At 42.5% G+C, this 12,809-nt stretch overlaps 1 protein-coding gene across 3 annotated transcripts in view; it reads left to right on the top strand.

Annotated features, from left to right (window-relative positions):
• Window positions 1–12,809, top strand: part of LOC309344586 (FRAS1-related extracellular matrix protein 1-like) — a 115,997-nt gene that overhangs the window by 34,773 nt on the left and 68,415 nt on the right. For all 3 annotated transcript variants that reach the window (XM_081867092.1, XM_081867091.1, XM_081867093.1), the window contains exons 16-18: window positions 1,102–1,354; window positions 4,111–4,305; window positions 10,333–10,518. In XM_081867092.1, coding sequence (XP_081723218.1) covers window positions 1,102–1,354; window positions 4,111–4,305; window positions 10,333–10,518 — 634 coding nt within the window. The remainder of the gene's footprint in view (window positions 1–1,101; window positions 1,355–4,110; window positions 4,306–10,332; window positions 10,519–12,809) is intronic.

The following is a 12,809-nucleotide window of genomic DNA, read 5'->3' as shown; positions in this document are numbered from 1 at the left end:
AGAGTAGCCAACATCTCCTATGCGTGGAGACATGGATCTTTTGTCTTGCAACCAGATGACTGAATAAAAAACCATGAAATACAAACTGTTCTTCTTGCCTCTGAGGCTACCGGGGGAGGAGAGGATACTCAAGGCCTGACACATGTACACTGACAGTTGAAAACGGTTAAAAAGATGGTTAAAGTAAACAGTAGTACTGAAGCGTACGCTGAAGGTGTCAGTAGGCAGGGAGTTCCAAAGTGTAGGTGCTGCCACAGTAAAAGATGGATTTCTTAAATGTGTGGAATGAGTATTAGGTGGCACCTGTAGCAGTGCCAGTTCCGCAGATCAAAGAGTCCAGGTCTCTGAGGAGGGCTGTTATATGCTGACAGGGTCTCATTCCTGTCAGCGGCCATGCTGCAGCATTTTGCACCAATTCCGTCTTCTGGATCAAGTGCAAGGGAAGCCCTGTATCGAGTGCATTGCAGTAATCCCTCCTTGAAGTCAACCATGCCTGAAGTATGATGGTCAAACTCTCCTGATTGCAGCTTGTCAAAGGTGCTTCTAGCCATTGAGGTGACCTGGACCTCCAGTGACAGGGCTGGATCCAGAAGCACCGTACCTGCAACCTCATCCAGCCAACAAGAGGCCAGTTTCTTAGGCACGAGAACCACTTGCCCAGAGTGCCTACATCTAGTCAGGATTCAAGCTCAGTTTATTTTCCTTCTTCCTCAACTTTTGGTTTAAGACAAACTTCAGTTCCCCGCTAGGTACCAATATGGGGAATTGTGCCCCCTGCCTGTGACTACTGTGACAAACAGTGGCCAATAAAATGCTTGTTGGGGATCCATGCTACTACTGGCCTGGAAGAGACTTGACTCTTCAGAATAAAATACTGATGTTGATCAAAGAATTAGTGCAGTTGTAGATCAGCTGGCCAACACAAATGATGTACCAATCTAGCAAAAGCAAGCACCTGACAGATTGCAGTTTTTGCAAGACACAAGTATGGAATTTTTGGATATGCCATCCTAATTGAGGGCACTGGTTTAAGACATTCAGACAGTCTCTTGGCCTTCCTTCCATCCATGTGTTATGTCTCCTCTTTCTCCCTCATTCAAGATCATACCTGTAAATGATGAGCCACCAGAGCTGCAACCTGGTTTAAGATCAAGTCTGGAGTGCCTGGAAGGAGAGCGAGTCTTCATCACGGCTGAATACCTCTATGCAACAGATGCTGACAGTGAAGACTCCAGACTCATCTATATGATTGCCAGGGCTCCAAAGCATGGGGTTATTCAAAAGGATGGCTTTGTGGTGGAGAAGTTCTCTCAACATGACATCACTCAAGGATCCATCTCCTATGCGCACACAGGTAATTAGCAGCAGCAGCAGCTGTGTTTACTTTCAACAGTCTCTTCCAGGTGTCCATGTACTTTACTAGGTATACCCTCTTATATTCCTTAATGAGTGCCTTTTGCAGACTAATCTTTGCTTTAAGCTTTATTATTTTGTACAGAGAGGTTTTCCACATTGTGTTTTCATTCATGATCAATAATTTTGTTTCCCACGAGAACATGCCATACTAGAAAACTCGGGCTGCTGCTTCTGCTCCCAAGTCTCTCATGCAGCTTAGCCTTCCACTTAATCACAGTGGTATACAGAAGACAAAGACTAGAAATGAGCTAAAACTATAAAATCAGAATTCATTGAGAAAGTCTGCTGGAATAATAATAAAAATGTATTCAGTAGGCTCTGGAAGTTCGAAAGGGTGGAGGCTTGTCTGACTTCAACTCAAAGGCAGATTCATAAAATTGGGCCCACAATACTGAATGGATAGAAGCTGGGCATCTGAGTCACTAACAGTTATTCCCCTGAAGATATCAGTGTTTGTTCAGGAATATAAGGGATCCCTGAGGTATCCTTGACCCAAGCTGTTAAGCGACCTGTAAATTAATGCCAGAACCTTGAACCTGGCCTAGTACACAACTTCCCAAACACTAGCCTTATGTTTAGTGTGATGAATTTACTTATCTCTCAACTGTCTTTTATTCACTCTTCTATTTTGAGATTTTACATATTTGAGCATTTCCCCCCTAGTGGCGACAAGGTCTTTTTTTTTTTTTAATAGGTGCAAACCGCAAGCAACTTTAAAGGAACCTGCCTGTGAAAATGCCACCTTGGTTTTTTTAAATATCTTTTTCTTGAAAATCATCTGGTCAGCATATTTAGTTACTGATTAACTTTTTATTAAAATATTATGTGCGCAATTTAGCCAGAGGTAAGCATTTTAAATCTCATTAATTTTAGTTTCAAGAATTAAGTATGCCTTTAAATCTTTCTCAGGAAAATTAGTGGGCCATTGTAGCTCCTTCAGAATGGATGGGATTCCTTCTTAAGTCTGCCAGCACTCCGTAATGTATGGAGTGTATTGTGACCATAAAGATGGGTTATAGCTGAGTGGCTCAGTTTCCTTTCTTTGTTGTCTTTACCCCATCTTTCTGCCTCCTCCTCTCTTGACCTTCTTCCCCTCTTCTGCCTAGTCCTGTTGAATTTGTAGCTTGTCCCTCTGGCAAGTAGCAAGATAATCGCCACATGGTGGTTTCAAATATGGAAATGCAGGCTTGAGGTGGGATATCTATGCATAATTAGCAGAATTTGTTTTTGTTTTTCATTTGTCTCTCTGCAGTCAGCACAGACGTTGTGTGTGTGCTTCCCCGAGTCTTGCACTACCCTGCATTTCTATTTACAGATGCTGCATTTGTATATCATGCTGAGCCAGACCACGGCTTACAGTTACCACACAAATGTGCTGACTCCCAGGGTGGAGCTTTCACCTTCTTAGCTCCTCCTTGATCCTCGTAGCTCAGTGTGGTGCTGGTATAGCTAAACCACGTATTAACTTAACCAAGATTCCCGGTTCAGCTGATATGCTGATTTCTGCCCTCGTCAACCATGACCTGTAGCCAAGGTTTGCTCTTGGATACAGAATGCGCTTAAGGAGGAGACTACTTAACCCTAGCTATGGCTTAGCTGCCACACTGTGCTGAGCTAAAAGGGCCAGGGAAGAGGAATGTGAGTGCAAGCTCCTCTCTAGAATCCAGTATGTTTGTGCAGTCATGGTAAACCATAGTTTGGCTTAATGTGATGTGCAAAGCAGGTCAGAGAATAGTTGTGCTGAAAATACATACATGGATTTGTCCCTCTCCCCTCAAGCCAGCAGGGGGAGGGATAGCCAGCAGGACTGGGATTTCTCTGCCCCCTTGTTTACTCATCTATACTTTTGATTTTTACATAAATAACTTTTGATTTTTATATAAATATTCAGCCTGGTGATTTCTTTCTTTTCTTTTCAAGCTGTTGTAAAATATGTCTATCCTGAAAGCCACAGCCTACTGCTACAGACGACTACAAGGTCCTTAGGTTGCTCTTGTGCGTTCTGAAACTGTACTGTACAAGATGCCTAGTGGTGGAGTCATTTCCTAGACTTGTTTTGTTTTTCTTAAGCAGCAACCTGTGTGAGAAGGTGGGGCATGTCTGACCACTGGTGGTTTTTTTTTTTTTTTTAGAAATGAGAGAAAAAAGAAAACTCCTTAAATTATAAAATCAAGCACTCTGTGGAACATAATTTATAGTGAATTAGATTTTGGTTTTCTGCTTGTATTGTAATGTATGCGCTATGCATGTTAAACAAAGTGATAATTCTCATTGTTCGTCTCCTGATGCGCTGTCTGCCATAAATATGATTTATTTAAAATTCTGCATTACAAGAGAAAGCTTGCTAAGTGCAACTAGGCTTTATTTACTTTGTGCTGTGTGCTGTTCAGACTGTCCACCTATTTTTATAGGGTAACCTTCTGACAAGATGGGCATCTGTGTGCTGTTAACCAGTGGCTGTTTTAACATAAATGGTGGCAACACATTTTATTACATATGTGAACCACTAATTGAGGCTGCTTAAGACAATGACTCCATTTCCTGTGTGCAAATGTCTTAAACCCAAACCCATCCCCTTACTGCTCTCTTTCTGTCTGCCATGGGGTGGGGTGGGGGAAAGTTACTACCTCATGTTTATTTTAAAGCCTGGTAGCTTATTTAAAGTGCCTTAATTTGTGTCTATGTGTTTTCCAGGAGGAGAAATAGGTCATAGTTATCTGACGGACAGCGTAACTTTGATAATCTCAGATGGAGAAGCTGGAACAGTGGATGGTTGTTGTGCTGACGCAAATTTCCCGCCACCTGTACCACTTCATCCCAGTTTACCAGTGTATGATCTAAACATCTCTGTGGTGCCCATTAACAACCAGAGGCCAACCATTCAAACTGGTATGTATTTACTAAACCACTTCTTCTCTTCAGAGCACTGAGGTTAAAATCTTGACTTTATCCTTTAGGGGTTCAGATTGCACAGTTTGCTCTTCACTGAGTAATCTACAGCTGTTGAAATCAGCAGGAAGGTTGCTTTATGAGTTCTGTGGAATGTGGATTGCAAGCTGAGCCTTTCCTGCACACAGCTGCATAAGTTAAACAGAACTAGTAGCTATCTGCTATGGGTGACCTGAACCTAGGTTCAAGCACGAGATTTTACAAACCTCCTCAACTTGTAGAATCAGTTTCCAATTGGTTTATTTTTTAATAGAAAAGCAGACACAGAGACAGACAGAAATGTCAGGTATTGCTTGCCATCACCTCAAACAGAGCCTGAAGGGAACAGCATTCCTTCATTCCATGCCCCTAAAATCTGGTATTTAGGGAGACACTGGCTCCAAGCAGTGGTTCCTTATTCTATCATCGTTACAGCTATTGACAGATTAATCTTTGGATCTGACTTAATCTTATGGCATTAAATTGAATAAACTAATTTTAATGTCCATGTGTTGCTCACTTGTAGGGTATTACTCATGTAAGGTGTTAATCTGGTGGTGCAGGTATAGTCCCTATGTGTGAGTAGGAGCTCGTGTGTTGGACTTCTACTTCAGACAAATGCGGGAGATGCATGGTTCTTTGAGGAAGTAGATGTGGCATTGAGGATGGGGCTAAGGGCATGTGACCATGTTGATATAAATTTTTGGAGGGCCTCCCCAAATACACAATATTCCCCATACACAATATTCCAACTTCATCTTCATCACAGATTAATGTCATTCCTGCTACACACTAAGCCGGTGATTTCAGCTTGCTGGTGTAGATTCACCCCCCCCCCCGAGTAGTTTCAATAAATTCTGAGTAATTGTAAGTATTTACAAAGTTAGAATTTTTGCCTTACTTTGCATTTAACACTTGTTCTGATTTGCTTCTTTTTATTCTCTCTCTGCTCATTCACTCAATTTGCAGTTTGTTTATTTGTTTTAGATATTTCTAGGCTGCCTTTCAAGTCGATGGCCTTCCCAATGTGGCTTACATTAATAACAAATACACAGTTCCAATAAAAACAGACAGTAAAACATGCAATTTAATTCGCAATAAAACAGTCAGTTAATAAAATTAAAGGCCCACAGAAACCTCACAGCAGTTTACACAATCAAACCTTTCAATTAAAAGCCAAGGAAAACAGTTTGAGGTGTGTGTGTAACTCACTCTCAAAACCTAAACTGAAGAAATCAGCTGTACCTCTCTTAAAGGTAAATGTATAGGGAAGAAGCCACTGAGGACGCTGTTTGGAAATTAACCAGCCAAAAGAAAGAACACAAAAAGAGGTATTGGGTACACCTATCTAAAAGTAAAATAAAAATTGAAACCCTTCAGGATTTTCCACTCACTCCTGGTGATGTGGACCAATCAATAATGTACAAGAGCAAGAGGCAGGCCTTGTGTAAAAGCCAGTCAGGAAGTATAAGAGGTTCCATTCCTCATGCTATGCTAATGAAGGGTTATTGGTTTCTATACAGTAACAAACTTTTAAGCAGCCCCCACAACATTCCCCATGAAGGGGCTGGGCACCCACAGTTTTTTGCTCTGGGGCCGTGCATACCCCCGCAGGGGCATGTCAGCACACCCGCCAGCATGCATGGCCCTGGGCACCCATGGTCCCAGGACCAAGCTGACGGGCCTAAGGAGCACTTTCCAAAACAATACGCAAACTGAAACACACACAAATGTCAAAATTCAGGCTTCTCCAAATTTTGCAATGCAGCTCTGCAGTCAAGTAATGTGTACACATATACATTTATTAGACAAAATGCATATATTAGTGAAAATAACATACAAAAATACATATATATATTTACTTTGCAAGACTTGTATATTGAGCAAAACCGCATACAAAATTGCATATTGGGAGAAATTCACTATACAATGCTGGTGAATTTCCTGGATGACATCTTTTCCCCCAATGCAAATGGATATGGAATTGTGGATAATGGAAGATTAGGAAAAAGGGACATTAAGAGTAACTAAAAATGACAGATTTACCTATCTCTGTTCCCTGGTGTGTAGAACACATCCTTGGGGGCTGACTAGTTTTTCTGGTTTTTGTTTCGGTGGCAATGGAATCCACAAAACTCTTGGGACTGGATTCAATGCTGCCTGCCAAAGTGAGGTTTTGCCACGTTGGGTTAACCTTAGAAAATCAGGGTAAATGCAGCCCAAGATCATCATAGTGAGAATGACTCTGAGATGGTCTCAATGCAGTCTGACTATAATACTAAGTGAAATTAATTTTCACAATTAATTTATGCCCCGTGTAATATGAATGCACATTTTTCCCCCAGTGCAGGCTGGTGTGGGATTTTTGTACTTTGAATCCTAATCCATAACTAGATCTCCATCTGGATCCATTGCTAAACACAGATGTACAAAAACAAATGTTTGGCATGGGGTTTGCCTCTGAAAATCCAAGTACAAAATATTAGGGTCAGCATTTTACTGCCAAAGATGGATTTGGAGCACCCGAGTCTCTTTTGGACTACCAAAATGAAGTGTCACTGAAATTTCAGTATTTTAACCATCCATTTGAAGCTTCAGAAATCGAAACATGAAGCTGGCTAATAAATTAGCAGAAAAAGATTCTTGTTTGCAGACAGTGCTGTTTTGCTATGACTTCATTTGTTGCTCAACATCTTGGATGGTTTAGTTCCTAGTATTTGAAAACAGACAGCATCTAAACCAAGTTTTTCCAGTTAGTAGTGGATGTATTATTCCTAGATAAAAAACAATATTTCATTCAACTAAGTATTTTGGCTTGCATTAAATTTAGCTTGATGTCTAGAATATCTAACTTCTTTGGGGTTGGGGAGGGAAGGGAAGGAAGGAGCAGTCTATTTCTGCTCCATTTCCCTTCTACATGTGCTCTCACATCACATTTCTGCATTATTCTGTGAATTTTTAGAAATCTGGGAAAATGCAGTTAAATGCATTTAGCTGTGCTATGATTGTGGCAGGTCTCTGGTGATGGTGATTCTGAGAAAAGTCAGTGTCTTCAGCTCTGAACCAACTCATGATTTTATGTTGCTTTGCCCACCTATATGAAATGGACAATGATCGTTAGCACAGTATCCTGGAAAACGGGTCTCAAACTCAGCTCACAAGAATCTTGGTCAGAAGCTTTCCCACCTGAGATCTCTAACTAGATCAAGCTAGGATCTTGCATGTTTGTACACTCGTACCTACACAGTATGATATCTAGGAGTAAAAAGAAAAGAAAAGAGGCATTTCTAGGTTAAGATATAGCAATGTTGTTTTTTCCTGAGCTTCACACTGGTAAGGCACAATACAACTGAGATTGGAAATTCCATAGTTCCAATAGAAGGCTAGAACTTGGAAAAATTCAACTGGTGCGGAAGAGTGAGCAAGGTCACTGGTGACACAGCTCCATTCCATCTGTGCAGGCTCCCTCTTAGCAGAAGGAATTCAGAAACATGATATTTGTAGCTTTATTCATTGGCTCATTGCTTCCCAATTTTGTAGTTCTGGGTTTTTACTAGCATTATTTTAAAAAGCAGGTTATTTACACATGCTTAGCAATGAAATAAAGCTGTTCTTTCTTAACTAATTAAGTGCAACAGTCATTTAATAGAGAACTTAAATGCGATCCTGCCTCTATGACAGCAAGGCACGTAACTATCATGCCTGTCTCCAGGGCAAGGTATTGTTTATTGTTTATAGCAGAAGCTACTAGTGCTTGGCATGTGTCAAAAAATTAGGTATCCCAAAAGTGGGCATGCAACTATAACTATTTATTTATTTATTTATTTATTAGTAAATGAGCAAACTGAGGTGAGGTTGGTGTTAGTTGACAGCACTGAGGTCACATTGGTTCGTTGAATGAAATCTAGAAATGAAACCTTGCTACAATATATATAGGCAAATCCAGAGTTATGGTGTATATGGTTCACTGTGTGTATGTTGGTGCTAGGGCAGGAGTCTGGTGCAGATAATCAATAACTCAAAAGGCATCAATGAACTTAACTCCTTATTCAAAGGAATAAAAGCAGATCATGCGCAATAAGCACAGCAACTCTGTTCCCAGGAGGTCTTGCCCCAATGACGAAGTTGCAAGAACTGAAGGTTCTTGCCTTCCCACAGTTCCCAAAGTCTCCTCCTCTCCTGGGTCCTTCCCAAGCAACCTGAGGCTTCTTTGCATGGTCTGTCTTTGCTCTATCCTCTTCATACCTCTGCAAGTTCTGGGAGACCAGGGCGGAGGGGAGCTGGTCAAAGCAGGAGGGGGAGACTCCCTGGCTTCTTCAGCAGTGTGCCTCATCTCTGCCTCTTGGCCCCACTTCAGCCTCTGCTTCCGCCTCTGCCACAGCCTCTTCCTGCTCACTAAACCATGTTATCTCTTCAGCTTCCCACACCTCTTCCTCCCAGTCTGCTCCCTCTTCTCTCTGACCATGCACCATCATCCCACCACCAATCCCCTGGATTTGAGCCGCCTTCCCCTGGGGGTTCCCTTGTTTTCCACAAGCAACTAACTTGCCTATAGACAGTGTTGGACTCAAGAGAATTTGGTTCACTAGACCTAGAATGTACATACAAGCTGCCGTCTTTAATGTTTCCCTTTCTGACAGGGTGGTTGAGAGGGTGAATGATCTAAGAAAGTGTTATTCATCCGGAGTCTATCAGGGATTGGACAGAGGAGGAATGGTGGAGGCCGCCTCTCCAGCCTGACCCTTCCAGAGAAGAGGAAGACAGTATAGATTTACAACAGTGTTTTGTGGGAGGTCACAGTTCAGAGGCAGAAGAGGGGGAAAGCTGGGAAATGATGGGAGAGGAGCAAGAAGAAGAAGCAGCACCAGGGGAGAGACAGCTGACAGACTCCGTGTCTTTAGAAAGCCTTCTCCCAGAACCTGGCGGGCATTGAAAGTAGGAGAGCAGAGAGCTCAGAGGCAGAAGGCACAGATCAGCCACTGCAGGAATGACGTATAATGGGAGAGACGGAGGGGGTGGGGTTTCACTTGGAGCAACATAATTACTCTAGCCCCTTTCTGTGAATATTGTATAAACAATATTGGTAAGAACTTCTTTGTCTTATCCATTCCTGGCAACCTGCTGTGGGTGGGTGGGTGGGGTGGATCCTTTGAAGCCTGACAGAGTCTTACAAATACTTTGCACATTACTATACACTTAATTATTAAAGCAATATGAATTTGTAAGAAATATTCTGCTTCAAAAGTATTTATTTTGCATATCATGAATGCTTAAATTACAAAATGTTGCTAACCTCCAACTTGACATTCCCCATTCCTGGCTCTTCACAACATCTTGACCCCTCACTGCATTCCAGTATTCTATTTGCGGTTGTTCATTTTGTGCAAATTGTTTCTGTGACTTGTCCAAGACTTTTACCACTATCTTTCTGAACTCCTTATGAGAAGCATTGTGTCTTCCTTGTGCAGAAACCCTGGACGGGTGACTTGTCAGATTCTGTTCTGCCTGTGGAGCTGTGTGTGGGGTGAAGTCATGGAAATTATAACATTGCCCCATACCTCCAACCCTGTGGGATAGCCAAATTTTACAAAGGGGAGTTTAAAGCAATTTAGCTACATCATTGATTGCATCTATTTTGAACACCAAGCTATATAAACACCATAGAAATTGATTAGAGGAGAATAGTTTGGATTATGCAAATATCAATTGAACCCATGCTTTATAGCTTTCCACACCTGTCAGACACTGTGAGAAGAATGACTGCTTAATGTTTGCTACCATCTAGAGATACACAGCAGCCCAGTACTGCTGAGTAAGTTATCTTGAGCTGAAACTAGTGCTTTTCTCAGCAGCTACTGACCGGATCAATAGCCGATTATGTTGAGGTGCTAGACAGGCAGGCTGTGATGACTTAGCAGCCTCTTAGTTATGAACAAAGTAGAGTTGTGATTAGTGTGGATAACATTCTTCTTCTGCCCTTTTTTCAAGGGGAGATGTTTGTGGTGGAAGAGGGGTCGTCAGCATGCATCAGTTTAAAATATCTGGATGCCTCAGATGAAGACACAACTCCAGAGAAGCTAACTTTCTTCTTGGAAACCAGTCCTCAGTATGGATACTTGGAGAACATTCTTCCTACACCTGGACATGAGAAGAGCAATGCTGGAGTTAATATAAGTGAGTTACAGACTTGTTGCTCTACTTCTGCCCCCCCCCCACTGGCCTCAACACTCACGGGCAACAATTATGAAGGAGAAACTGATAAGCAGAAGGTTAGACTCTCTCCCCAGGCCCAAACACTAATATTGGGCCAAAATATGGTTTTGGTATTTTTCATCATCCCTGTAGATGCATTCCAAAGAACTAAGGTTGCTTTGAAATGATTTCTAGGCTGTCATCGCCTTTCTCTACATTTTCTTAAGCATTTTTGGGGTGTGTGGGGTATATATTTTAAGTGACTCTGGATCTAAGGAAGGAAAAAGCTTACGTGACTCTGGATCTGAAGGAGCCTTTCAAGAAACACACCCCACTCCCTCCCACAAAAGATTTATATTCAAATGCTTCCCACCCCCATCTGTGCTACACTGATTCAGAAAGTAGACCCATGCTTAACCTCTTTGCACAAAATGCTCGTATACAGGGTTAGGTAATGTATCAGAGAAGAACTTGGCACTTCCTTAGAATCTCCTATGTTTCCACAGAAAGTCGGACAAGGGATTTCCCCTGCAGTTCGCCACTTCCACGTATACGTTCCAAGTGTAAGCAGAGCAAGACTGTGTAGTTGGTTCCACCTTCCCCTCTCCTCTCCCTATACTTTAGGGAAGAGGGAGAGGGTAGTAGGTGGCAGAAGACTGCTACAGTGGCAGACTTGGGTGCTATGGTGCCCTGTGCAAAGCCAAAATTTGGTGCCTTCCCAAAGGATGGGTAAGGAGGGAGCCTGCTTTGGGAAGGAGGTGTGAGGGCTCTGGCAGGGTCCTAGAGCCCCACTCACCTCCTTCCCAAAGCTGGTAAAGCTCTAACTAGGCTAACCTGGTATTTGAGAAAACACCCCCTCAGCTCAGTGCCCAATGCACAGCCCTAAATCTGCCCCTCACTGCTATCACACAGTGGAACCTTTCTGCAGGGACATTTCCTGCCCAAGATTTTGGGTTTTGATTAGCAGAAGGAAATTATGCTCTGTGCATCGTTTTCAGTTTTCACAAAACCCTTTGCTGCCTGTTTCTCATTTCTGCAAAGTAAGGCATTTTTTTTAGTTACTTATTTATAAATGCATTTATATACTGTTAAATCACAACACATTTCAAAGCAGTTTGCAACATTAAGAAGATAAAAATCATACAATAAAAGCACAAGAAGTTAGAAACAATTTTTAAAACTAATTTTAAAAATAAGCATCAATATTCTATTGTGGAGGGTGGACTCTTAATTACCTGCATAGGCCTGGCAAAATAAAAAAACCTTTCGGCAGGCTTTTAAAAACTGGAATGGAAGGAGCCTGCTGGGAAAGGCAAGGAACTGGCAAGAACAGCTGATGTGTGAGCCCCAATTTGAGTTGGGCTCTGCCTGAAGGAGATTTGTATCCAAATCAAATTTGGCATATTGTATTATTTGTTTGTTACATTTATACCGAGCTTGCCTCCAAGGACCTGAAGTTGATGTGCATAGTTTTCTGCCTCCTCTCCATATTTTCCTCATAACAACCCTGTGTGGTAGGTTAGGCTAAGAGGGAAGTGAGTTGCCCAAGGCCAAGCTTCATGAGCTAGTGGGTATTTGAACACTGGTCTCCCAGGTCCTAGAGGGACGTGGGTGGTGCTGTGGGTTAAACCACAGAGCTTAGGACTCACCGATCAGAAGGTCGGCAGTTCGAATCCAAGCGACAGGGTGAGGTCCCGTTGCTTGGTCCCAGCTCCTGCCAACCAAGCAGTTCCGAAGCACGTCAAAGTGCAAGTAGATAAATTGGTACCGCTCTGGCGGGAAGGTAAACGGCGTTTCCGTGCGCTGCTCTGGTTTGCCAGAAGTGGCTTAGTGATGCTGGCCACATGACCCGGAAGCTGTACACCGGCTCCCTTGGCCAATAAAGCGAGATGAGCACCGCAACCCCAGAGTCAGCCACGACTGGACCTAACGGTCAGGGGTCCCTTTACCTTTACCTCCCAGGTCCTGGTCTGACACTCTAACCACCACACTGCAGAAGAAACTTGAGAAGCCCGTTTCAAAATCCACTCCATCTGCGCATGTCTCTTCAGATGCTCCCGGGCTGTTAATATTTTGTGGGAGCAATTCAGTCGCATACCAAAATGTTAGGTTTGTGTGCGTTTGAAGTAGATTGAAGTGCTCTTTTACCCAACAAATCCACTTAGAAAACAAAAACAAAACTGGACTGAATAATCAGCTTGTCCAACGGAGCCCTCCCTTCCTCCCAGTCTTAATGGTCAGGAAGATTAGATATGGCAAAAGCTGTTTTCTTA

This window comes from Podarcis erhardii (assembly GCF_964252035.2).
Source record: "Podarcis erhardii genome assembly, chromosome: 6".
In the NCBI taxonomy this organism is placed as follows: domain Eukaryota; kingdom Metazoa; phylum Chordata; class Lepidosauria; order Squamata; family Lacertidae; genus Podarcis; species Podarcis erhardii.
This window is presented reverse-complemented; position numbering and strand designations above follow the sequence as displayed.